Genomic DNA, 27,574 nt, shown 5'->3' on the forward strand with positions numbered 1-27,574 from the left:
AGGGGCATTTAGGTTGTTTCCAGGTTCTGGCTATGACAAAGAAAGCTGCTATGAACATAGTTGAGCACATGTCCTTGTGGCACGATTGAACATCCTTTGGATATATACCCCAAAGTGGTATTACTGGGTCTTAAGGAAGGTTGTTTCCTAATTTTCTGAGAAATCGCCACACTGACATCCAAAGGGGCTGTACCAGCTTGCATTCCCACCAGCAATGCAGAAGTGTTCCCTTTTCCCCACAACCTCTCCAGCATAAGTTGTCATCAGTGTTTTTTTTTAAAACTTTATTTAATTTTTATTTCATGCGCATTGGTATAATGATGTCAGATTCTCTTGAACTGGAGTCACAGACAGTTGTGAGCTGCCATGTGGGTGCTGGGAATTGAACCCGGGTCCTCTGGAGGAGCAGTCAGTGCTCTTAACCACTGAGCCATCTCACCAGCCCGTCATCAGTGTTTTTGATTTTGGCCATTCTTACAGGTGTAAGATAGAATCTCAGAGTTGTTTTGATTTGCATTTCTCTGATGACTAAGGATGTTGGACATTTCCTTAAGTATCTTTCAGCCATTTTAGATTCCTGTTGAGAGTTCTCTGTTTAGGTCTGTACTCCATTTTTTATTGGATTATGTGATCTTTTGGTGTTCAATTTCTTGAGTTCTTTGTATTTTTTTTTATTAGGCAAAATTTTACTGCTAGGGTGCTGGAGAAATGGCTCAGTGGTTAAGAGCACTGACTGCTCTTCAGAGGACCTGGGTTCAATTCCCAGCAACTCACATGGCAGCTCACAACTGTCTGAAAATCCAGTTCGAGGGGATCTGACACTTTCACGCCAATGCAAATAAAATAAAAGATAAATAAATCATAAAAATTAAAAAAAAATTTACTGCTAGCAAAGGAACCTCCTACTTAGAAACGTGATGAGCTGCTGCTTTCAAGCTGCAGTTGATATTTATGAAGCACCGTTTCACAGACAGGTAGTGTGGTAGCTATCGCCATTCTAAGTTGCCAAAATACTGTGACCGTCTCCACTCTACTTCTCTTGCCTTCCAAACTGACGGTTCAGTACAAGAAGCTGAATCCCACCTTTGTTGTTAAGAACTGCTCCTACGATGGACCACTATTTCTGTCTGCCTTTTACTTGCCATTTTTGTCTTCCCATAATACTTTATTTCTACATTATAAGAAGAACATGTGAAGAAATAGTATAGAAGGAAGGGATTGCTGTGTCTCTCCTGTTTATTATAGACAAAAGTGTGTCAAGACTAGGTGTCATAGGGTTGGAAAGGTGGCTCAATGGGTAAGAGTACTGACTGCCCTTCTAGAGGACCAGGGTTCAAATCTCAGCCACACATGGTTCCTCAGAACTCAATGATCTAAAAGTCAAGTCCAGTCCCGGGAGTCTTCTGGCATCCCTGGTCACTGCACCCACATGGTATACAGGCATACATTCAGATAAATACTCATACACCTAAGATAAATCTCAATTTGTTTTGAAAAAGAATAGGCTGCTGTTGCATTTGAAGAAGAGCTGAGGAAGTGGCCACCACCCATCCTTGTGAACTCTAGGATACGGGGTTTTGTAGTTTGTGTGTGCTAAGCATGCATTAAGTCTTTACCCCGACACCAAAACAAAGGGTGGAAGCAGGACCTCGGGGATTAGCAGTGAGGTGGAGGGAGGAATAATTCCTGTTTGTAGATTCATCTTCCTCTTGCCATCAGCTCTCTACTGTCACATTGCCATCCAGGAAAACTGCTGTCCCCTGAATCCAGCTACATTCACTTTCCAGTGCTTCCTGTCTTCCTGCTGTAAAGACAAATAAATGTAGAGTGTTTAACCAGGTTTTGAATAGCATTGACATAATAAAGTGGAAGAAATAGAGAGTCATATCCAACAATAATGTCATTTACAAGACATGACATTGCTCTCCGTTCTTGGTCTAGCTCTGGGAATGCCAGAGCTTGCAGTTCAGAAGGACTGGTCCCAGATACGCAGGCTTCTCCAGCTACAGCCAGAGGGCCTGCCTATATTTCCTGTCCATTTTTAGTTTTGGCTCCTTTTTTGAGAACTTGTGCCCTTTCTATTTGAAGATGTCCTTCCCTTCAAGAGTCAAACGTGCTTGGGAACATTGTCACAACCTGTTTGAGAAGCTAACAGAATAATGCCACGATCTCTAACCTACCCACGACACACACATCTAAGTGGAGAGAGAAGGTCTTCATTTCCTTATTCTGGATTAGGGTTGCACAGAAGAGAGCCCTCCCTCAAGGCCTATTGACTCATTGACAGCGAGTCTGGTTTTTCTTTTTTGTCATATTTATCTCTGAGGATATCTTCTAGTATCTTTAATAAAATTTCTGCTAGCAACTCTTGCATGTCTGAGTTCCCAAATAAAACCACCATATGGCGAGTTCCGAAAATGAAAGGCCGTGGAGAAAGAGTTTGATTTTTTTTTTAAAAAAAAAATCAGTTGACCTAGTTTAGTTAAATATAGCACTGTAGCAATGGTTATCATCAAGGTCAGCCAAAGAACCAACATTCCTTGTACTTCTGGAATGTAACTTAGCAAGTGGCTTCTGGTTGTATCCACAGATTTAGAGGAAGATTCTTGAGTGGCTCCCGATGAAGCTTGGTGTCAGCCCTGCCTAGAACTGCGTGTTATGGAAAAACCACAAAGAACTTAGGAAGCAGTGTCTGTCAGAGCATGGAAAAAGAATTGTGTTATTTCAGAAATTTTGTGACCTCTCTGAGGGTCCTCATCCTATAATAAGATTTTATGAAAACATCCACAGTTGATTAGAGACGGCCAGGTTATTGATTGCAGGAAACAGGTACTGAGTCTTTTCCGTCCTCACTGCTCCCAAATTGTCACCTAACTGTGCTTAGTAGATTTAATATATTTCTGGAAGGATGCTCTACTCTTGAGCAGTTAAAAAATGCAAACATGTATTGTTGCCGCACAGATCTTGTTTAGAGGATTCCCTCCTGCCTTCCCTTCTTGCAGATCCTTTCCACATTTCCACACAGTGAGGCAGGAAGCATCTCTTGAATTCTTTTTTACTGTATTTTAGGAAGAGCTGCCGTGTGTGACCAGAAATGTGCTTCCTTTTCCAGGTCATGCCTGTGAGCCTTTCACGGCATACAACCTACTTTTGTTACGTCACTAAGGCAAGTTGTGGAAAGGGTTTGAAGTTCCATCTCTGTTGACCCCTGGCACAGCATTTGAGCCCCTTGAGCTCAGCTTGCTTAGAGCAGGGCAGGTCCCATGGCTTCTGCAGTCCTTTCATGCTGTGATTTCTCAAGTTCCCACTGTAGGCCTTGGAAAGGGACCTGTGGGTCTCAGTCTGGACGGCAGAGGGCGCGCTGTCCCGTGTGCCTGTGACCACTGGGTACTGGAAGCAGCCTCATAGCTGCTGCTGATGTTCCTGATGGAGGGAGGGAGCCAGGAGGACGCGGGAAGTTCATGTTGTGAAAAGCACATTTCACAGCATATTTCTGGCCTAACACTTAAGGAAAAAAGGAACTGTTGGCACTGTAAGAATAATTCTTGTAATTCGTTATCTCTTGCCCATCTTGAGTATTCCCTCTTGGGATTAGTGTGCTTCAGATGTGGCATGACATCCTTAATATTGTCCGCTCAAGTCAATGAGCGGTACTCAGCCTCCACCATCCTAAAAGCTCTGGTACAGCTCTTTTCTGTAGTTGTATGTGATTGTTATCATCCTAATTTAGTGGTAGCTCACAATTTCAAAAGACAAAAAAATAAAACCTTAAAGATATATCCAAAGTTCGGCTGTTGGTTGTTTTTTCCTCTTTGACTCTTGTGGGGACCCACCACTGTTGGGAGCCACCTTTTTGGGGTGGCTCTTGCTGCAATCCTAGCCGCAGCTGGTTCACATGTTCCAGAGTAGGGGCTTTTTCTTCTCTAAAGCAGGCCTCTGGCTATTCATTGCCCTGTAAAATGCCCCACACTCAGATTTGCCCAGTTGCCCTTAAGACTCTTGAGTTTACTCTGCCCCCTCTGTATATCCTCTGTTGGAGTAAATCTAAAGTCAGGATTAAGATAAAATGGAAGCTTTTGACAAGAATGAATCATACATGATATGTATGTTATGTTGTACGCATGAGAAGGCATTTATGCCCTGTCTGCCTGGCCATCCGTGATGTCAATATTTATCATTAGATTAAGGTGATGATAGATCGCCACAGTGACAAGAATGTTGTTTCTGATATCATTGTTACACATATGAAAATTATTTTTCTGATGTTTCTAAATGCCGTTAATAACTCCTGCCTGAATCAGTAACTTTACAGAACTATGTCTCTGACATAGTCCTCTTTCTGCATTAATTTTTAATTAATAGCTCTTCTTCATCTTCACTTGGGGCAATTTGGTACCCTGAAAGACAATTCTATCAGAAAGGCAGCTTTACTATGGAATTTTTAACCATGAATTCCCAGTTTCAAAGTAAGGAATTAATTTATGGTAGCTCAGTGGACACCTTAAGTGAACTTTTTTCTTGTATAAAATTTTTTCTTTCTTTTCTTTTGGTGGGGGGCTTCAAGACAGGGTTTCTCTGTGTAGCTTTGGAACCTGTCCTGGAACTCGCATTGTAGACCATGCTCGTTTTGAACTCACAGAGAGCCGGCTGCCTCTGCCTCCTGAGTGCTGGTGTTTTAAAGGGGTGTGCCAGCGCTGCCTGGTTTAAAATTGTTTTCTTATATGCTGTCTTAGTTAGGGTTTCTATTGCTGCAATGAGACACCGGGACCAAAGAGCAAGTTGGGGAGGAGGAAGGGTTTATTTGGCTTATGCTTCAGCATTGCTGTTCCTCACTGAGGAAAGTCAGGACGGGAACTCAAACAGGGCAGGATCCTGGAGGCAGGAGCTGATGCAGAGGCCATGGAGGGGAGCCTTGCTTATTGGCTTACGTCCCCTGCTTCATTCAACCTGCTTTCTTATAGAACCCAGGACCAGCAGCCCAGAGATAGCACCACCCACAATGGGATGCCCCCCCCCCCACATTGATCATGGATAAATGTGAAAATGCCTTACAGTTGAATCTGAAGAAAGCATTTCCTCAGCTGAGGCTCCTTCCCCTGATAACTCTAGCTTGCAGCAGGTTGACACGCAAAACAACCCAGCATATATAATTATTGATTTTCATGAATCAGATGATTCAATCAGTTACAATCTTTATTCTTTTGTGGTCAATTTGTTTCATGCTAAGCTTATCAAAATGTGAGCCAATAATAAATAGCTCCTTGACTCTGACTTCTTCATCCGTTAATTCATCTCCGTTGTTTGTAAGCATGCCTTTGCGCCATTGTGCAGTAGGATGCACAGACCTGTCTTGTAATTTCTCTGTCCCGGATGTCTATCAGTCGCTTTGGTAACAAGCCTGAGTTTCTTTATTGGCTTGTTTTCTTAGAAGTTGTATTAGACATCAAATCCAACATTTAGAATGTCTGTTAGTATTGGAATCTTCAGTTCACAGATCTTTTTGATGGTTTAATTAGCCCTTGACTTTTATATTAAAAGTTTGAATAACGAAAATTCAGATAGTAAGGCATTTTGAAAACTAATATGATGTGTTGACGATTTGAAAAGTATTGAGACATTGATTATGTCCTCACCATACTAAAAAGTTAAGTATGAAAGGTAACACTTATGTTCAGTTTATCCACTCTAAAATATATACATATTTCAGATTATGTTGTAACACTATATATAGTATATAGTTTTTATTTCTCCATTGAAATCAATCAGATAAAGCAAATAACTGAAAATTTATAATTTTGACATTATGTTTTTAAGTAACTACTTGATTTTTTAATATTTTTTCTTTTAACTGAAAATCTTGACCACCATAACAAATACTGTTTTATCTTTGTACATAAGCCCAGTAATTTCAAAATGACTTAGTATTAATAAGAGCAAGTGAACTTTGAATTTTCTTTCGATCGTTTTTTAGTATAGGTCGATTTCAGTGGAAGAGTGAGTTGCCTGCATGTTAATTTGAGTGACTTTTCCTTGACATCTGTGTCGCCTGCTTTGTCTCCATCATAGGTCGACCACTTTGGATTCTCCGACACGAGAACTTTTAAACAGCGGTACCTAATAGCTGACCGACACTGGCAGGCAAACGGTGGATCCATACTGTTCTACACGGGGAATGAAGGGGACATCACCTGGTTTTGCAATAATACAGTATGTACACACGAGTGAGATTCTTCTACTGAAATGTATCTTCTAGAGTGACAACCGGGGAAAACGGTTAGCAGTACAGATAACCAAGAATGAGCATTTTTAACTGGAATGCTCCTTAACAGTAAAAAGAGAGTGGGCAAGGTGGCTCAGCTGGCAAGGGCTCATGACCTGACTTCGTCCCTGAGACCCCATGTCGGAAAGGGAAGGCCAATGCCTGTGTGTTCTTCTTTGATGTTCTCCGCAGTGATATGGCACGTGCCCTCCTCCAAATAACTAAATAAATGTAATTAAGAAAATAAAAGGTCAATAGTAATAGAAAGATGGCAAACGTTTCTGAGTGAATGAAAAATGTCAGTTAGGTCATCAGGTAAGAATTCAGAGCCAACCTGTGCTGCCATATAGTTCAAGGCTAGACTGACTGACAGACAGACAAATAGACAAAAACCACTGTTTTGGGAAAATTTAATTAGAAGGCTAGCAGGCGTGGGAACATTATTGTATATAGTTGGTTTGATTATGGTCTATAGAAGGTAAATGTAAGGATAGGAATTTTTGTATGTTTAATTAATATTGTGTTTTTTTAAAGTAAAGAACTGTGCTGTATTTATAGTAGATGTTCAATAAATACTTATCAATTAGCAAGTAAGACTGAAACAAACCCAATGTAAATAAGGAAATGTTGTTGGTTGTTCTTTTACTCTTTTGACTTTTTGAGGGGTCCGCTACCCAGCTCCCAACTAAATCATACACAGAGGCTTAGTCTTAGTTATGAATGCCTGGCCTTAGCTTGGCTTGTTTCTTGCCAGCTTTTCTTAAATTATCCTAACTACCTTTTGCCTCTGGGCTTTTATCTTTCTCTGTTTCTATGTGCCTTTCTTAACGTCTTTCTCCGTGACTTGCTGTATAGCTGAGTGGCTGGTCCCTAATGTCTTCCTCTCCTCATTCTCTTGCTTACTCTCTGCCTGCCAGCATCGCTGCCGATTCATGCTCCTGCCTCGCTATTGGCTGTTCAGCTCTTTAGTGGGACCATCAGGTGTGTTAGACAGGTGCATACTAACACAGCTTCACAGAGTTAAACAAAAGCAGCGTAAACAAAAGTCACACACCTGAAAATAATATTTCCCAACGAAGAAAACATATGTAAGTTTGACTGTCACGTTGGGAGGGCAGAGGCAAAGTAGCCAAATTTTCCTTTAGTTTCATTTAGTAGAGTTGGCTCTACTGGGTTTTAATTTGTGACAGTGAAAATGGTGTGATCTGTTAACTTGCTTCATTAGTTGTATTTCCTAACACCTTTAACAATACAGCTATTAACAAATAGCTGTCAAGAACGGAATCCTCTGGGCATGGGGGTGTACAACTCTCTGTACACTCAGGAGGGTTGGGTAGAAGACTACATTTGAGTCTATCCTGGCCTGGGCCTCTATAGTGACACCCAGCCTGGAAAGCCAAACAACTAGAAGAAAAAAAATGTTATAAAATAATTTAAATATGCTGAAAATAAAATAGCTCCTGAGAAATGATGTCATGGGAACCAAGTGTCCAGATTGCTGGGGCTATTTTGTGTAAGTGGTACTGCCCTGCCTCTTTCCCATTCATTTTGGTTTTCCTTTGTTTGAGGCAGGGTCTATGTAGCCCTGGCTGTCCTGGAGCTTGCTATATTATAAGGAGAGATCATACTGACCTTGAACTCAGAGATTTACCTGCCTCTGCTGCTGCCGCTGCCGCTGCCTGCTGATTGTTAGGATTAAAGGTGCCACAGAAGAGCCTCGTCTTTAGCTATTCTTCTCTGCCAAACCCACAGGCAACTTCCCCTGCCCAGTTCCCCTGTGTTTTAATACAGGCAGAGAGATGTTTCGTCTTCAGACTCCAGTGCTCCTCAGGCTCCGCAACCCCGCTGAGCACTTGCTGGTATCCGTGTCCTCAGACAGGTGGAAAGGAAGAGACAAGTGGGAGAGGAACAGTCCTGGAGCATCAGAAGCAGATCCTAGACCTCCCCTGTCCTTGACATCTTCCTACAGACTAAAGCATTTCAATTCACATTCGCTTCTGGACACTGAGTTTTAAAGAAGCAGTGAAGACTTGAAGCAGGTTGACAAGGTTTCAGTTCTGACTGCCAGTTTGCTGTCTCACTTGAGCAAGCCTTTAGCTCCAGCTTCACCTCTCTTGCTTAGTGGTTATAGTAAGAATGCCCAGCTCCCAGAGTTGTGAAAACTAAATGATAAATAAGATTAAGGAGCTCGCTGGTACAGATTGTTGATACATGACACAGACCTCCCTTGAAAGGTAAAAATAGTCCTGAAATAGGTACAAGCAAATAATTGCTAATTGCACCAGGCATCGGTTCAGTTAAGCGGCTTCCTGCCGAAGCCTGAGGTCAGCTCCACAGAGGTCTGTTTCCACTTTTAAGACACTTGCAGTCTGGTGGTGTAAGACGGACTTGTGAGTTCCTGTTGCAGCAGGTAGAGGGGTTTGTGCAGCACTCTGTGTGGAGGGGAGATGGACAGCGCTGCTGGGCTGGGGCGTGCAGGTGAGGGGGGTGTTCCTGAGCTGGGTGTGCCTGAGCTAGGTGTGCAGAGGAGGGTGTGCCTGAGCTGGTGTGCCTGAGCTGGGTGTGCAGAGGAGGGTTGCCTGAGCTGGGTGTGCCTGAGCTGGTGTGCCTGAGCTGGGTGTGCCTGAGTTGGTGTGCCTGAGCTGGGTGTGGCTGGACCTGGGCTATGTGGCAGGAGTGAGCAGCTCTGCAGAAGAGAAGCGGGGTCTTGAAAACCACAGGTATCAGGCCAACATGTACATCATCATCACAGACAGCTCTTCTAGTTCCTTAGAGACTGCTCAAAACAACCAAAGCCATTTTGAGATTCCTATACCTTGTTAGGGAGTAGTAACTTATTCAACTCCAGCAGCAGCATCAGGAATGACGTGGCTTTAATCTACATCTAATCAGCTGATGCTGTCTGCCTGGGATGCTCTCTGAGGAAGGTTCCAGAGGGCACCATCCAGTCAAAGGGAAAGAGGCAGCAGAGGGATGAGTGAGAAGTCTTCCGTGTGGGGAGAGTAAGCGAGTCCAGTGGCCCTGGGTGACTGCTCTGCATGACAGCCTGCATTTCAGTCTTGACTCTGCCATCTTGCATCTCAGTGTCCGTGTCTGTAAAACCACGGTGTCTGATCCCTGTTTATTGCACTAATTAGGTGAATTATTACATGTAGTGGTTAGAATAGTGTTGGACACCTTGGAAGCAGGAGCTATTAACAGCTGATGTTAGCTAGTTTCCTAACATGTAAGATTCAAATCCCCAGCAAGTTTAATATGCTCATTTTTCTGCTAATTCTTTTATATTGTCTGTGTATGTCTTTGGGGGGCAGCTTAGATATCTTTACTTCCTTCCTAGAATATTGAGCATAGCGTGGTTTGAAGACTGACATATAGTATTGATTCAGGGTCAGAGGGTCGGGATAAGGAGACGTGAAGCGACTAGTACATGAATAATCTGGTCTGATTTCCTCCACTCTAGTACGATCTGATACAACTATTGTGGATTTTTCTGTGGAACACCCGTAAACTGTTTTTCAGAGCCCTTTCTGATCTGGTTTAACATGGCTTGCAAAGGTTTGAGGTGCTGGCTCATGGCCTCATTTTCCTTCTGGATTTGTGGCTTTTCCAGGGGTTCATGTGGGAAGTGGCCGAGGAACTGAAAGCGATGCTGGTGTTTGCTGAACATCGGTACTATGGGGAGTCCCTGCCCTTCGGTGAGGACTCATTCAAGGTACGTACACATTTTTCTGTGAAAGTCAAAGATTTGGGGCACTCTTTTGGGTAGTGATTTAAGTTTGGAACATCTATGCTCCCAGAGTGTGAGATCACTTTAACTTGAACTTCCTGGAAACTCAATAATTGTCCTTTCCCTTTCCTTAATATGGACAATTTGGGTGAAATGAAAGTTTTTCTTCTTTTGTTCCTTTTTGTGTTGAGGATCAAACCCAAGGCAGAGTGCAGAGCGAACACTCCCACCAAGCTCTGTTATTAGTCCTAGTCCAGGGCCTTTAAAGCCGTGCCTCTGTAATTGCTGTCATGTTTATTCTAAAAAGCTCAGAATTATTCGATGTATCTGACCGCTTCGCCTGCATTTGTCTGAGCACCATGTGGGAGCCCGGTGCCTGAGAAGCTCAGAAGAAGGCACTGCATCCTTTGGAACTGCACTTATGCACGGTCGTAAGCTGCAGTGTGGGTGCTGGGAACCAAACCCAGGTTCTCTGCTAGAGCAATAAGTGCTCTTAACTGCTGAGCTATCTCTCCAGCTCCCTGTCCGTTGTTTTGTTTGTTTTGCCTTGTCTGTGGCTTTGGGAACCTGAGCAGGCCTACCATGTAAGGAGGGCTCTACCATCAAGGTGCATCTCCAGCCCCAGTTAAAGTTCAGTCGTCCAGGCCGGCTTCAGCCAGGTTAGTCTTACTCTTCTGCTACACACAGTGCAGGGAGTTTTCTTTATTTTAATAGTGTCAGTAAACAATTCTGTTCCATAAAGTAGGTGCTAAGTTTCCATTCCTGTCTCAGGAATAAAAGAGTATGAAAATAGAAGAAAAGTATTTTTCAGTAACGTATAGTCAGTGTATAAGAATAAATGAGTTCTATGAGGTCGTGCTACCCCCGGTGTTCCTTTTAGCTCTTTCTTGCTAATAAGAACCCTTGGCCTTTGGCAGGCTGCAAACCTAATGAACCAGGATCCTTTTCCCTTCAGTGAATGGCTTTATTTTACCCTTGTCCCTCTAGCTATAGTAATTTCTCACTTCCCCTATTACTAATAATAGGAATATTAGGAAACTCAGTTTTGTAAAGTTAGCATCATGTTAACCAAGGACCTTCTCTACTCATTACATTTTCAAAATTGCATTAAAATATTTTGGCGCACCACGCCCGTCTGCGCTCTATGCGCCACTGTACAGTTCGTGAACCGGGCAAGGGGCTGGAGATTGAAACACACAAAGACTCACAGACAGAGACACGAGCCATCCTTGAAACAAGAATGCCTCTTTTATGGTGTCTAGGGGCAGCTTACATAGGGATAGCCACGCCCCAGCCAAACGCACCAGAAACCATTCCCCTGCCATCAGGAACTCCTGAGGGTCTCGTGCTCAGAGCAGCTGTAGGCCCTCAGATCAGGGGAAAACAAGTTGTTTACAAGAAATTCAGGATCTGGGGGTTCACAGCTCCCAACAAAATATGACAATGTTGTCTTTAAATGTTTGCATGGTACCTGATGTCTTTGATCTCATTTGCTAGGGAGAAACCATCCTGGTGTAAATTGTCACCTAAAATAATTTGGGAATCGCCACATTTTAAGCTGTTTTGAAAGAAGCGTTTAACATTTTCTATTTATAGTTGACTGAGTTTGTGTCGTGATAAGTGAGTAGAAAATGACCTTAAAATGCACACATGCTCCAAGTCAGTGGCAGAGTGCTTTGTTGTAATGTGCTGTGCTGCATGACCAATTTTGTTCTTTAGTATTTTACATACACATGTGGCTAGGGGAGTGAGCAGGCCCCGAAACATGGGGACACAGTCAAGTTGTGGTGCCTGGAGCTCGCTACAATCACTGCTCTATTAGCAGTGGACCCGTACCTGTTCTTGGTGTACTTTTTTTTCCTTTTTCTGTGCTCAAAAAAGTTGTTAATAGCATAAGAAATATTATACCTGCTACATGAGAATTGAAAACAGCTGCACTCAACCATATATATATATACCATATAAAATATATATATATATACCATATAAAAATATATATATATATAGTACCATATAAAATGGAAGTAAATATAACAGAGAGAGGAGGTGAAGGGTCAGCATACATTTTGGATGAGGGTGCAGGTTAATGGAGTAGGTGAAGCATGCCCGAGATAAGGAATGTTGGGACTGGGACACAGTAATATTGCTGCTAATGGACTGAAGGTGTCAGGTAGGAAAATGGAGGCATTTTGGGCTTGACAAATGCCTCTGTATGGTCCACAGATAAACTTGCCCAGGAACATCGCTAGGATAGTTCCTTTTATAAATCTTCCTCAACTGTATTATCTTGTTTACAAATAAGGAGTTCTGTAACTTAAAAATAGCTAACTATCATATTTACAGTTTGCATTTCTCAACAAAAATCAGAGCTGTAGCTGAAGAATCAAACTGGCTAAATGTTTAAGTAGGCCATAGTGAGAGGTTTTTGCTCTTTAAGGACATAATCTTAAATGTTTAAATGTATACTGGGTCTTGCTTTCTGTTTTGCACTTGAAAAAAAAACTTTTAAAAGCAACAGAATTACATTCGATTAGAAAATACGTCATGTTCTTTCACAGACTTAGTTACTTCTCGTGGGTTGCTTTGATGTGGATGATGTAGGATTTTAGCTCAATTGTCTGGAAATCTATTTCAAGGAATGAGAACTGTTCTGAATATACACTGTGCCTCGACTGCCAGTAGGTACACATTTATTCCTGGTCTCTTTGTCTTTGTTCTTAAAATGAATAAATACACACATATACAGGATTCCCAACACTTGAATTTCCTGACGTCAGAACAAGCCCTGGCTGATTTTGCAGAGTTAATCAGACACTTGAGAAGAACAATCCCAGGAGCTGGAAGTCAACCTGTCATCGCCATCGGGGGCTCTTACGGTGGCATGCTTGCAGCCTGGTTCAGAATGAAATATCCTCACTCAGTAGTTGGGTAAGTGTATTTATGCTGGACACAGTTAATGATCAAGAAACAATTAGAGGTTTGTAAAGTTCCATGCTATGTGTGTGGACATTTTTGGTTTCGTTCTCATTAGCAATAGTATTATGGATTTGGTTTGTAGCACCCATGTCAGGTGGCTCACAATTGCCTGTAACTCAAGTTCCAGTTGACCTGACCTCTTTTCTAGTCTCCACAGGGATTTGCACACATGTGACACATGCACACATGTGTACACACATTTGAAAAAGCAAAATCAACAAACAAAGAATGAGTAGACAAATTACATTTCTCTCTTTCTCCTCTCATTTCCTCTATCATTAAGAGCCCTTGCAGCTTCTGCCCCTATCTGGCAGTTTGAGGATTTGGTTCCCTGTGGTGTGTTTATGAAGATTGTAACTGAAGATTTTAGGAAAAGTGGTCCACATTGTGCAGAGAGCATCCGCAGATCCTGGGGTGCCATTAACCGACTCTCCAGTACAGGTACGCTTTCATTAAGAGAGTAAATTTGCAGTTTGTCTGTTTTTCTTTAACCTTTACCAATCCATGTGGCCACTGGGTGGTGGTGCATGCCTTTAATCCTAGCACTCGGGAGGCAGAAGCAGCCAGATCTGTGTGAGTTCGAGGCCAGTCTGGTCTACAGAGCCAGTTCCAGCACAGCCAGGGCTACACCAAGAAATCCTGTCTCAGACATGCACCCCGCCCCCAGGAAAAAAATCAAAAATCTAACACTATGACTTTTTTTTAAAAAAAATCATGTGTCTTTGTTGTATTCTCTCTCTCTCTCTCTCTCTCTCTCTCTCTCTCTGTGATATTAAATGTTTGTGTATTGTGTATTGTTTTGTATACACAATACACAATTGTGCCTGCTAGTGTGTGATCACTGCTGTATCTGTGCAGTGGGCATGCATGTGTGTGCATGTGGAGGTCAGAGGTCACTTTTGTTGCCTTTCTTCAAGCTCTCTCCCTGCATTTTTATTTTTTCTTATTGAGACATAGTCTCTCACTGAATCTGAAGCTCATCCATAGGATAGGCTGGCTGGCCAGTGAGCTTCGGGGATCTGCTTATCTTGGCCCTCCCGACCTAACCTGGACTTACAGGCACACATTGCCACTTCTGGGGTTTTACACAGGTTATAGGAGTTCAAACTCAGGTCTTGTATGTTTGCATAGCTGGGACCTTACCTATGGAGGGGTCTTCCTAGTCTAATACTGCCACGTATTAACACACACACACTCTCTCTCTACTTACAGAGAATCATACCAATCAAAATATATAAATAATATTTTAAAAGTAAACACTTGGAAAAAAAAAGTAAACACTTGGCATCATCAGTATCGAGGTCCAGGAAAGGCAAGGCCAGGCTATTGCTGTCCTCAGTCCTTCCTCACACCTACACAGTCAATCTCACCTTGAATCGTAGGCTGATGTTCTTATTCTGGCATCTTAGTCATGAGAGTTCCTTAGTGTGTGGGATTTTGTGTGTTTCTTGTTTACTGTCTTGTGCTCAATATTCTAATTCAGTGGTTACCAACCAGAGGGTTGCAGCCCTTTTGGTGGTCATGTATCAGATGTCATGCTTATCAGATATATGTATTACAATTCGTAACAGTAGCAAAATTACAGTTATAGAGCAGCAACAAAATAATTTTATGGTTAGGGATCACCATAATATGAGGAACTGTGTTAAAAGGCCACAGCATCAGGAAGGTTGAAACCACTGTTCTAATAATTAAGAGCATCTATTTGTTTAATTTAATTGTAGTTTATGCATTCTTTTTAGTATTCTTGTTTATTTCAGTGGTATCTTAAACCAGGAAATAATATTAATTCTGGTAAAATTTGGTATCTAATTGCCCTAAAGTATTTTGTTGAATGTTGGAAAATTTCTTGGAGAAGTCAAGTAGAAACTGTGTTTTCTATAATACCAAGTAGAGAATACACGATTGGTTGATCTGCAGATTAGCAGTGCCCTTCTGTCTTCAGGCGGTGGTCTCCAATGGCTCACAAAAGCCCTTCACCTCTGTAGCCCTCTGACTTCTGGGGACATCTCATATTTAAAAGACTGGATCTCTGAAACCTGGTTGAACCTGGCCATGGTGGACTACCCTTATGAAGCCAACTTTCTACAGCCCTTGCCTGCTTGGCCTATCAAGGTAACGGAAAAGTGTCTTCTATTTTTTATATAAAATATTTTTCTCTTTTTTTTGATATGCAAGCTTTGACTTTCAACATCAGAAAAAAATCCCGATTACTTAGACTCTGTGAAATTAATGCTTGTGGGCTGGAATCCTGGGTTCTACAGCTTTCTGATTACTTGACCTTAGGCATGTCAGCTGTCCTCTGACCCCAGTTTTCTCATTTGAGGACTGGAGATAAATCTCACCAGTTACATCATTATAGGAATAAGAAATAAGACCAATAGTTGGGGTGCTAATGGAATAACTTCTGTGTGCCAAGTTCTGGACTGTACTTTGCACATGTACCGTGTCCTATCTTTGTGATATAGGACATGCCTAGATCCACGTAATACCTTAGCTGAACTGAATAAATGGCAGCTTTTGTCACTGTTCCGAGTCAATGGGCCACTAAAGGCATTCTAAATGCCACACTTACCATAAATGATGATCCACATGCCAAACAGCAGTGCGCAAGAGAATCCTCTGATGTGCTGGTGGTGAGGGAGTCGCTTGGAGCTGCTGCTTACCTCTCTGTGATCCTAGACAAGGGGCTTCTTCCCCAAGGCTCCCTGTCTTTCTCTGTGCAATAGCACGGAAGTAAATGTGCGGAGTTCTGCTGCAGACTCTGCAAATTGTTAGATTTGGGGACACCCATGAATAGTAAATGATGATAATCTTATGTGCTTTTTCCAGTGTGAAAGCATACCACACCCATTTTTCGATCTTTCACAATGCTAAAGTTCTTTTCACGGTAAAAGTATTTATTACATATGCTCAACTTAAACATTCTTTTGTTAAGATTGTCTTTCTTAATTTTAAAACCGAAGCCTGGTTGAATTCGTGGTTAAGATTTGAGGAAATAATTGATGATATTTCTAAGGTGTACAGTATTGGAAATGAAACTAGAATTAGTTATGTGAGCACCAGGTTTCAAAAGTACCAACTCCCCACCTCCCACTCCCAGTACAGATCGACCCTGGGACCTCTCACGTGCTGAACGATACGGCTGATCCTCTTTCTACTTCCTGTTTTGAGATATGGCCTGGTCTTGAAGTCACTTTGTTGTCCAGGCAGGCCTCCCCGCAGTTGGATGACAAACCCGTGTCACTAGGTCTGGTTCACACGTACTTTTAATTTAAAAGTCTCTTTATCAAAACCTTGTAATTAATAGGAAACATCTATTTCCTCTTGGAGTTATTTAATTCATATACAGTGTTTCCAACAAAAACCAGGTAAATTAAATATCATTTTTGGTGTCAGCTCAGTTGTCACTTTTTAATTTGTCTTTTGAGATTTGCACATTCATTTAAGTTGCCCACGGTTAACAGAAGTTATATACACACGGGGAAATAATTATAGAATTGGTATGTAGGACACAGGAAGAGGAGAACAGGAAAAAATAGAAAAGCATTCTGTCGTTTGACTGTTCAGTATACACACTGACCACTGGGTCCCTTCTCAATTTTAAAGAGCATTGTTGTGAGATTTTTTTAAAAAATAATTTTGAGGCTAACACACAAAGTAATTATTTCATATATATTTATTCATTTATATATAATTATTTCATATATATTTATTCATTATTTCATATATATTTAAGGTCATTATTCTTTGTTTTAAATCACCTATTTCCTCCATTGTTTTCTTCTACTCTCTGGTCCCCTACTATAGCCAGTTCCTCTCTTCTCCTCAAACAGACGCCTGTGCTTTCATGCCCGATGTACTCTATGGCTCTCTAGTTCCATTCCCTTGTTAAAGTCTTGGCCTCTCCTCTCTTTGGTTTTAAGACTCTCTCTCTCTCTCTCTCTCTCTTTCTTTCTCTCTCTCTCTCTCTTTCACACACACACACACACACACACACACACCTTAAAATCTGTGTTTCATGTATGAAGAGAGAGATATGCAGTATTTGTCTGAATCTAACTTTTTACTCTAAACATGATGCCCAGGGACAGGAGAGATGGCTCAACAGTTAAGAGCACTAACTGCTTTTCCAAGGACCCGGGTTCAATTCTCAGTACCTACATGGCAGCTCACAACTGTCTGTAAGCCCCGTCTCAGGGAATCTGACACCTATACCAGGCATGTATGTGGGGCAGAGATATACACGCAGGCAAAACCCCTATATGCACAGAACAAAATATAAGATAAAAAATGACTCCCTCTTCCATTCAGTTTTCTGGAATGTCATGATTTCTTTTTTTTTCCTGGATAGAATTGCATATTATTTGTAAATAACATATTTTCTCTACCGTTCTTCTGTTGCTGGGCATGCAAGCAGATTCATTTTTCTAGATCTTATGAATAGGGTATCAATTACTAGATACACAAATGTGTCTTTGTGGAATGCTGCCTTAGTATCTTTTGGGTATTTAGCCAAGAGTGGTAGAGCTGTAGTTCTGTTGTGAGCGACTTCCTCACTGACCTGTGTAGTGTCTGTATTCATTTATATTCTTACCAGTAATATGTAAGAGTTCCTCTTTCCCCATGTCCTTGCCAGTGTTTGCTGTTATTTGTTTTCTTGATGACAGTCATTTTGTCTCGGGTGAAATGAAATCTCAAAGCAGTTTTAATTTGCAATTTCTTGATGGCTTAGGACCTCAATACTTTTTCAAGTACTTACGGCCATTTGTCTTCCTTTCTTCCGCTCTTTCTCTCTCCCTCCATGCCTCCTTTTTCTTTCTTCCTTCTCTTCTTCCCCTTTATATATTTCCTTGCTTTAGTATACATGAAGGAGTTTTGTTTTATTTTACTGACTTAGTTTGAAAGTTTTAAATCCACAAAACACTGTCAAAAATAGTTCCATAAAAGTTAATATGCCTTCATCAGGACTGAGCAACTATTTATGTTTCCAGTATTTTTATTCTATTTTTTTTATTTTGAGCCTATAATATATCATTTTCCTCTTTCCCTCTCTTCCCTTCAACTTCTCCCATGTATCCCCTTCTTTGCTCTCTCTCTTATTCATGGCTTCCTCTTCTTCACTTGCTACTGTGTGTGTGTATGTTTCCAAATATATAAACATAATGTTTTCAGGGCTGACCATTTCATTTTGGATGACCAATTGGCATGCTTTCCCTGGGAAGACTATTTCTCTTGTTCTCAGTATTTGTTTTTCCATCCTTCCTTGTGACATATAAATACACACACACACACACACACACACACACACACACACACACACACACTTGAATCTCTTCTTTTGAAGTATGCTGGTTACTTTTCTCACAGCTTGTGACTAAGTAGCTGACAAGAAGCAACTCAAGTAAGGAGGACTGTATTTCCACTCAAGTAGGGAGGACTACATTTCCACGTAGGTAGGGAGGACTGTATTTCCACTCAAGTAGGGAGGACTACATTTCCACATAGGTAGGGAGGACTGTATTTCCACTCAAGTAGGGAGGACTACATTTCCACGTAGGTAGGGAGGACTGTATTTCCACTCAAGTAGGGAGGACTACATTTCCACGCAGGTAGGGAGGACTGTATTTCCACTCAAGTAGGGAGGACTACATTTCCACGCAGGTAGGGAGGACTGTATTTCCACTCAAGTAGGGAGGGCTGTATTTCCACTCAAGTAAGGAGGACTGTATTTCGACTTACATTCGAGAGGATGCAGTCCATCATGGAGGCACAACAGCAGCGTGGTTGAAGATGGTCACACTGCGTCTTCACCAGGAAGTTCTCATTCTCTTTTTTTATTCAGTATTCAGTATAGACCCCAGCCTATGGGATGGTCCTACTCATATTTAGGATGGATCCTCCTTCTTCAGGGAAACCTTTCTGGATGTCATTGGCATATGTAATAGCCTCTGTCTTTCACCTCCAGTTTTGTTACCTTCTTACCCCGCTCTCTTTTCTTTGCCTAGTTTGGTTAGGTGTTCTGTCAATCTGGTTTATATTTTTTTTCTCTAAGAATCAACCCCTTTGTAGTGTGAGGGCTGGCTGGCTTGTTGGGGTTTCTGTCCCGCCCGGTACCCCACAGCCAGCAAGTCCCAGAGAAAAATCAATCACACAGAGATCTCTATAAGTTATAAAGCTGATTGGCCCATTAGGTCAGGCTACTTATTAGTTCTTATAACTTATGTTACCCCATTATCCTTATCTACATTAGCCACATGGCTCAGTACCTTTCTCAGCTGGGCAGCTTACATCTTTCCTCTCCGGTGGTCTGGGCAGAATGGAGAGGGAGCTTCCTGCTTCCTAGAATACTCCCGTTCTCTTTGCTCCACCTCTACTTCCTGTCTGGCTTTCCCGCCTATACTGCCTGCCTGGCCAATCAGCGTTTTATTAAAATATGATTGACAGAATACAGACAATTCTCCCATACCACCCCTTGATTGATTCTATGAGTTTTTCTTTTAGTCTCCATTTCATTAATTTCTGCCCTAATCTTTATTATTTCTTGCTATCTGCTGCTTTTGAATTTGTAATCTTCTCATTTTTCTGATACCTTAAGGTATGCCATCAAATTATTTATCTGGAGATATTTCTGATTTTAAAATATAAGTATTCATAACTAGTACCACTTAGAACAGCCTTAGTTGTATCCTGAAGTTTCTGCTTAAGTTTGATTTCTTTTTCATTTGAAAAAGAAGAATTTTAAAAATTTTCCTCTCCAGTTTCATTCAGTTCCACTAGTCATCCATAAGTATAGTGTTCTCTCTGAGTATATTTGTGTAGTTTCTAGTTTTACTGTGCTATGATCTGGAAATATATAAGAATATGTATAAGAATCTTTTTATAATCTTTATATAAAAATATATAAGAATCTTAATATTCCATAAGATTGAATTTGAAGTCTAGAAAATGGTACTTTAGGAGAAGATTTCATGGGTGGTAAGAACACTGTATTTGTTAGATGGAATAGTTCATAAATTTATGTCAAGTTCATCTAGTCTGTGGTGTAATTGAACTCTGAGACTTCTCTAGTACTTTTTAGTTTGGACAACCTATCTAAAGACAAGGACTATTGTAGAATGGGATGTAAAGTTAAAAATCATTTAGGGTGAGTACATGAATAACAAATTAGTGAGATGAAGAGGAAATATCTCAATTTTGTCATAAAACATTGATAAACATCTTAACGTGTTGCTGAACAATTTCTGCCTTCAAAGAATAACTAATTTTCTATCCTTATCTGACTCTTCCTTAGGTAGTATGCCAATACTTGAAAAACCCTAATGTATCTGATACAGTGCTGCTGCAGAATATTTTCCAAGCTCTGAATATATATTATAATTATTCAGGCCAAGCGCAATGCCTGAATATTTCACAAACAACTACCAGCAGTCTAGGCTCCATGGGCTGGAGCTATCAGGTGAGCATCATAATTTCCCTGAGCTCAACTGGCTCTTTACTGGTTCTATTGCACTGCCATATAAACCAGTCATTGTGCTATGTAAGCCTGGCCACTGTGAAGTTGCAGCATGACCCTCTCCCTCCTTCTTCAATCTTTCCTTCCTTTCTTCCTATATTTAATCATCAGTAAATATATAATGCATGGCTGTCATTGATCATAATCTCTTATATTTCAAACATATAAAAATAAATAAATTGTGATTTTTACCATAAAATATAGCCTGATGAGAAAGATAAATTAACATTATAATAGACCTTGACAAGTCCTGAAAAGGAGGCACTGTAAGGCTGTATGAAGGAAAGGAATTCTACCTTGACTCTGAGTCTCCATTCTGTGACCTGTGCAGTAAGACTGCCAGGGTTGTCTCGAGGGTTAAATATGATTAAAGACATGAAGGAAGGGTTTTTGCAAAGAAACAAAGAAAGAAATGAAGGGAATAAAGGAAGAAAGACAGGCAGAAATGAAGAAAGGAAAGAAGAAAACAGTGCTAAGTTCTGTGACATCTCAACCATGTCTTTCTGTGAGAAACAAGGGGTTGTGTGGCAAGGAAGTTGAGGGTGGGTTGGGGGCTGAAGCTCTATTGCAAATTCAGACCCTAGCTCTACGACATAGCAGCTGAATACATTTGCATAATTTGTCTCTTTTCACCTCACATTCCCTTTGTTTCCTTTCCGGCTTTGCTTTTCAGTCCTGCACAGAAATGGTCATGCCCTTTTGTACTAATGGTGTTGATGACATGTTTGAAACCTATCAGTGGGACTTGGAGAAGTTTTCCGACGACTGTTTTAGCCAGTGGGGTGTGAAACCACGGCCTCATTGGATTACTACCTTGTATGGCGGCAAAAACATCAGTTCACATTCCAACATCATTTTCAGGTGAGCTTGTTGGTTGGAGGAGACACTTGCAGAATGGCGGAGAACATTTAACTAGGAAAGTGCCCAGTAATAAAGTAACAGAATACAATAGTGTTGCCATTCTCCTTTGCTATCGAGCACCAGACACAGGGTGGACACTCAGTAAACATTGGCTGGGTAGCTGAGACTGTAATAAAAAGTCACTGTTATAGTCCTACCTTGGCAATTCTTTTCATGGTTTTCTTGGGAGGATTTAGGTTTTCTAAAACCCATAGATTATTTCTCCAATGATGAGTCTCAGTTATTTAAGCATAAATTCAGAAGAGACCCCATGAAGAACTGTTTAACATCATTTCCCAGGCAAATTAATTATTGCCAGTGATTACGCGAAGCTGGCTGTTGGGGATTTTACCCAGGTATCTGGAGTCCCTCGGGAAAACAGTGTCTATCCTGAGATTTCCCAGTGGCTGGGATAGCTTTCATTGATCTGAACTGAGAAATTCAAGTCCATGTGCGGGGGGTGGAGGGGTGGGGGGGTGAGGGTGTCTCTGGGCAACTCCAAACACTGTTGCTAAGTGACCAGTACTGCAGATGACCTTTCAAAGCAGATGCAGTTTGCTCTTCACGTGGCTGCAGCAACTCTTTGTTTTGCAAATGCTGGAGCATTTCCTGACTGGTTGTGCGTATTAATTGGAAAATTAAAAAAAGAAATTTGTATACTTAAGAGAATCCATCTTCTGTGTAGTTAATGTAAACATTTATACTGTAGAAAAATATACGAGTTCTATTGGGCATAGGAGTTTTCCTCTTTGCTTTGTAATAAAACAAACAAAAGTATATATTTAGAGTAATTTTTTCCCTAGAATTCTACATTAAGTAACAATTAAAATACTGCTTTTTTTCTTCAAGGAGAAGTGTATAATAATAGGATAGGGAATTTAAAATTGAATTTCAAATACAGATATTTTCAATATACCTGAATATTTATTTATACATTTGCCTAGAAAGAGTTGGTTGATGGGATTGAGAGATGGTTCAGTGTGGAAAATGTTTCCTGTACAAGCCAGAGGACCTGAATTCAGACCCTTAGCACCACGTAAAAACTGGGCATAGTGGTACATTCCTGTACCTTAGTTGTTGTGGGGTAGGTTGGCATAGGACAGATCTCTAGTTAGCCAGTCTAGCCAAAATAGTGAGCTTCAGGTTTAACCAGAGAGCCTGTCTCAGAAGAGTAAAGAGAAGAACAGAAAAAGACACCTAACACTGACTTCTGGCCTCTGCATACACACAGACTCATGCTCCCCCCACCACATGCTTACACGCATGCATCTACCACAACACACATATACACATGTTCATTGAATTAATACTTTGACTGATTTTTCTGAGAAATACTTCATATCTATTTTTATTATTATTTTATAATTTGGTGATTAATGTTTCTCATCCTTGTATAATACGATAGTAATTATAGCAATTTGGTGTTTGTTAGTGTTTTATACTTTGTGCTATATGTAGTATATATAGTTTGTGCCACATATGCTATTTAGTTTGGGCCTCTTGATCTTGTAAAAAAATTTCTTTTCTATGGTACAGTGAGAATTGAGGTTCTCCTAGGTTCTTACTGAAATTATGCAGGTAGTAAGAATGTAGGTCTTGTATTTGCAGACTTAGTTCACTGTTCTTCTCACTGCTACTCACAGCTAACAGCATGCAAGTGCACGAATGCACGTGCACACACAAGTATGTAAGGGTAGGGTAGAGGAGGTGAATATGGAAGAAATGAAAAAAAACACTAACGACCTTTCAAAAAACCTACGTGGAAATTTCTATTATAAAAACTTAGGCTTACACACGAGAGAGAGAGAGAGAGAGAGAGAGAGAGAGAGAGAGAGAGAGAGAGAGAAAGAGAGAGAGAGAGAGAGAGAGAGGAGTTGAGGAGTTTCCCTATGATTGGGCAACAATGCCCCTGCTAGACATCAAAGTCTAACTAATAAAAAGCCCAGTGCCAGGAATTAGTTGATTATTTTGGAGACATCAGCAGGCTATTGCCATTGCTCTTGGTTACTCTGCAGAACTCGGTGGTCAGATACCACGTAGTTGAGTAATGGAAGATGGCAAAGTCAAGCAGGCTTCATAACGCTGGATGGTGTTATACAAGCTGCAGGAGGAAGAAAGCAATCATCAGTCATACTGCTACGAACCCTGTGAGCTACAACCATGGTTGGGTAGGCAAAGACATGCCCAGTGGTGCAGTGGTGGCACAAACACCATGGGAGTTATCAGCCACTTTCTCATTGGATTTAAGGCCAGCTCCACAAGGTGGAACCCATACCCAGTACCTTTATCAGCTAAGAACATGTATTAGAAGGTCATAGACCCTAAGGAAGGACCTTCTACTGCTGTACTGCTAAGTGGACATCGTATCAGACCAGCTCCTGATGACTTGTCATGTCCTCATACCCAAAGACTAACAAATCCCTCAACTCTTATCTAAGTATATTCCTTTTAATAGGAAAACATCTTCTGCTCTCATATTTGGAAAGATAGCACTCATTTGGTTCTTTGAGACAAGGCTTCATGTAGTCCAGACTGACCTTGAACTCCTCATGTAGCTAAGGAAGATGTTGAACTCCTGACCCCCCTTCCCCACCTTTCCATTGCTGGGAGTGCGGACGTGTGCAACCATGCCTGGCAATAACATTTTCAAGGTAGCATTTTAAATGAAGCTCTTTGAATCCCTCCACCAGCTTACCCCATCGCTGTCCTTAGTAGCTACTAAAAGCCAGACAGAAAAACACCCACCAGGATCTATGTACACAGGTGTTTTTCAGTGCCAACCACAGTGTGGAAGTTGAGGAGTCTTGTTCCTACTTCTAGAACTTTGGGGGGGTGGGTACATGGCACCTCTGAAGTCTGCACAGTGATGGTCAGGGAGGACAGGCAAGGAGAGGGCGGGTGTTTATGAGCTGATACTTTTATTAGGACCACAGGGGGAGAAGTGATAGCCTCAGAAAATTTTCCAAATGGTCTCTTCAAGTGGCCTAACAAGACATGAAAAGATGATCAGTATCAGTTGGGCGTGTGTGTGAAGACCAAGACCACGGTGAAGACTGACTTGGAGCCCAGTGGTCAAGCTCTCCTCTAATATCCCACCTTCAATCCACAGTGAAAAAGAATCCAAATCCTGTGTTGCTAATGGGACTATTAAATGGTGAAGCTACTTTGGGAAATTTTTTGGCAGTTCATGAGGAAGTTAAGTGGTATCACAAATCTCGGAAATTCTATTCCTAGATACACGCAGGGGAAGTTAAGATGCGCATGTACACGAAGCCTCAAGAATGATAGTGTTCACACGTGTAATGCTCGTGAGGGCCCAAAGGTGGAGACAATATAAAGGCGTATTGACTTTCTCCTTCCCCTCATTTGCAGCAACGGTGACTTAGACCCGTGGTCAGGAGGTGGAGTAACCAAAGACATCACAGATACCCTGGTGGCTATCAATATCCCCGGAGGGGCGCATCACTTAGATCTCCGAGCCAGTACTGCCTTTGATCCTTCCGCTGTGCTGCTATCGCGCTTATTGGAAGTTAAACACATGAAGAAATGGATCGCAGATTTTTATAAAGATGCCAGACGGCAGTCCTGAGCAACTTCTGAAAAATAACTCTTTGCTTTCTTCTTTTGTGTTCGCTCCTCCCACATTCCCTCTCACTTTGGTTTCCTGTATGTAATTGGTTTCTCTCCTTTATCAATATATGTGTTGGGCCAAGGCTGAGACAGAAGAGAGCGACGGGGTGGGCATGGCCATCCCACCCAGGTGACTGCTCCGTCCTCATTTCCTTGTGTCGCTTCCCAGAAAGAATGTCATCAGGCAGCTCTCCTGCCATCAGAACCGGCATGGTTCCTGACTGTCTTTCGGCAGAGGGAGAGCCACTTTTCTCACAAGTGGGGACGTGTCCTTGGTTTTGAGGTGGTCGTCTCTCTGGCCCACTGTGAGTCCCCATTCCTGGCACCAAAGGAAAACCAGAAGCTGGGCTAAAAGTCCACCACTGCAGCTGGTGGGCTGCGTGATGCCAATCCAGGAAACGGGGCGGCTTCCTGTGAGCTCCATGGCGGCCTTTGAACTGCGCTGCAATAAAGACCAAGGCAGACCTACCTGTGTGTTGCTCCCGTCTCCTCCAGCTGTTGGGAAGGCAGTGTGCCTGGGCCGGCTGCCTTTGCAAAGTCCTTTCTTTTTCTCTTTCCCCCTTGGCAGCTTTCCTTAGTTCTGGATATTTGCCACTGTGGTACTGCCAGGAAGAAATCTGCCTTCTCCTGCCCTGTTTCTCTTTGTTTCTCAGGTCTGTTTTGTGGTGACTGGCTAAATTCTGCCAATTTAGGAAACGTGCTGTTTTTTACTCTAAAGCTGCACAAATTCTATTAATAAAAATCCTTTAAAAATTGGCAAATCAGCTATTGAGAAAATAGAATGTACTTCTGTTTATTTCATGAAGGAATTTTACGTTCTAGTCATTTTTACCAGTATCGTGAAAGCCTTAAGTGTCAGGACACCGAGCAGCAGGTGCGTGGGGACTTTCCTGTGTGGCTTCCAGGCGACAGACAGAGTAATGTATGCAGGTGGCATACGTGACACTAATAAATGACGGACCCTTCCCATTTCCAAGGGGTTGGAACTTCCAAGCGGTTCTGAGGCCTTTCTTCCAAAGGGCTTTTCTAGGATAGAAAATAAAGCTGAGTCCAGACCTTTCAGGGACGCAGAGACTGACAGTCTCGTCTCTGCTGAAAGAGCTTCTCTCCACAGTTTCTTATTATTTTCTCAGTCATGTTCTTACCATATGTTTGAAAACATTTCTTGATTTTTTTAAAAAATATTCTCAGACCTTCAACAAGGTTTTATTTTATTATTCCATTTCTATTTTTGAGATTATAATACAACTACAACATTGCTCGTTTGCCTTTCCTCCCTCCAAGCCCTCCTGTATACCCCTCCCTGTTCTCTTTTAAGCTCAAGCTGTCTTTTAATTAATTGTTATGTATTATACATATATATTCTTAAGTGCAGACTGCACAGTCTGTGTCATGTTACTGTATGAATGGTTTCGGGATTGACCGTTTGGTATGAGTAACAGTTGATGTGTTTTTCCCTGGGGAAGGCTATTACTCCATCTCTCCACTTTCTTTAGTTTTCTGTAGCTCTTTGCATAGGGTGAGGCCTTGTGGGAATTTTCCCCATCTAATTTGGTGTCGTCGTTGCTTAGCTCACACTTAGGATTGGACAAGGTCTAATGGAGGGCATTATTACTTTTATTTTGGGATTTTAGGCAGTTTTCCCTAAAATCTTTTTACTAATTTGCAAGCTTTAAGATACTTTGACATTTGATGCTGTATTAGCTGTTAGGTGAAGTTGAAATTGAAGTTTTTGAAGAAATACATTGCAAAAAAATTTACGCAAGTATAATTTGGTTTTACTTCTGTGTATCTTATGTATATAACAATAGCCTTCACCTATATTGACCTTACTTAAATGCTCTTAAGTTAATCTTAAATTGAAAGAGAATAGAATATAATATAAGCCCTATTAAATCTTTACCCTAGCTGTGACAGATCCGCTTGTAACCTCTGTTAATTAAGAACCTCAGGCGGGAAGATAACTTCTGCCCAGGAATTCAAAACCATTGCAAACAACAAAGTGAGACCCCACTGTCGAAACAAACAAACAAAATATTTAAATTGTCCTTATATTTGATAATGTGATTACTTTAACACATAGGAAATGAGAAATGTACAAAATTAGAGTGCCTTTTTTTTGTCTAAAATTGAAGTGACTTTTTTTTATATCTTTTGTTTAATTACCTAGATTCAGTTGAAATAAATACATTTAGAGAACGTCTTTAGGGTGTCTGTGGAGTGAGAGGTTATAACCCTGGCCGCAGAGCTAGTGAGCAGCAGTTGTGTAATTCTAGTGTGAGCTGTTCTGCTTTTCCTTGTTTCCAGGGCAGTCTCCCTGCAGCAAAGTCAACTACCCCTAGGTACAGGCACCCACTCCTTACCCTCCCACCCCAGCACCCACTCCTTACCCTCCCACCCCAGCCTCTGCAGCACCCTCTGCTTTTGTCCATTGACCCTCACACTGAGGGAGTTCCCAGTCTTCCAGCTCCAAGTGCCTGGGACTGGCCATTTGCAAAGTCATTTCTACCTTGATCTTTCTTCTCTCCTCTCTCCTCCCTCTCCCTCTCTCAGAATAAGGGAAACA

At 41.5% G+C, this 27,574-nt stretch overlaps 1 protein-coding gene across 1 annotated transcript in view; it reads left to right on the plus strand.

The window, feature by feature from the left end:
- Prcp (prolylcarboxypeptidase) overlaps window positions 1-25,772 on the plus strand; it is a 47,632-nt gene extending 21,860 nt beyond the window's left edge. Inside the window, exons 2-9 of the mRNA XM_048435216.3 lie at window positions 6,067-6,207; window positions 9,870-9,971; window positions 12,733-12,914; window positions 13,246-13,403; window positions 14,908-15,077; window positions 20,257-20,421; window positions 21,152-21,339; window positions 24,751-25,772. Of these exons, the coding sequence (XP_048291173.1) occupies window positions 6,067-6,207; window positions 9,870-9,971; window positions 12,733-12,914; window positions 13,246-13,403; window positions 14,908-15,077; window positions 20,257-20,421; window positions 21,152-21,339; window positions 24,751-24,967 (1,323 nt within the window). The 3' untranslated portion in view covers window positions 24,968-25,772. The remainder of the gene's footprint in view (window positions 1-6,066; window positions 6,208-9,869; window positions 9,972-12,732; window positions 12,915-13,245; window positions 13,404-14,907; window positions 15,078-20,256; window positions 20,422-21,151; window positions 21,340-24,750) is intronic.
- Window positions 25,773-27,574: the final 1,802 nt, after the last annotated feature.

This window comes from Myodes glareolus, chromosome 24, assembly GCF_982192425.1.
Source record: "Myodes glareolus chromosome 24, mMyoGla1.1, whole genome shotgun sequence".
Taxonomy (NCBI): domain Eukaryota; kingdom Metazoa; phylum Chordata; class Mammalia; order Rodentia; family Cricetidae; genus Myodes; species Myodes glareolus.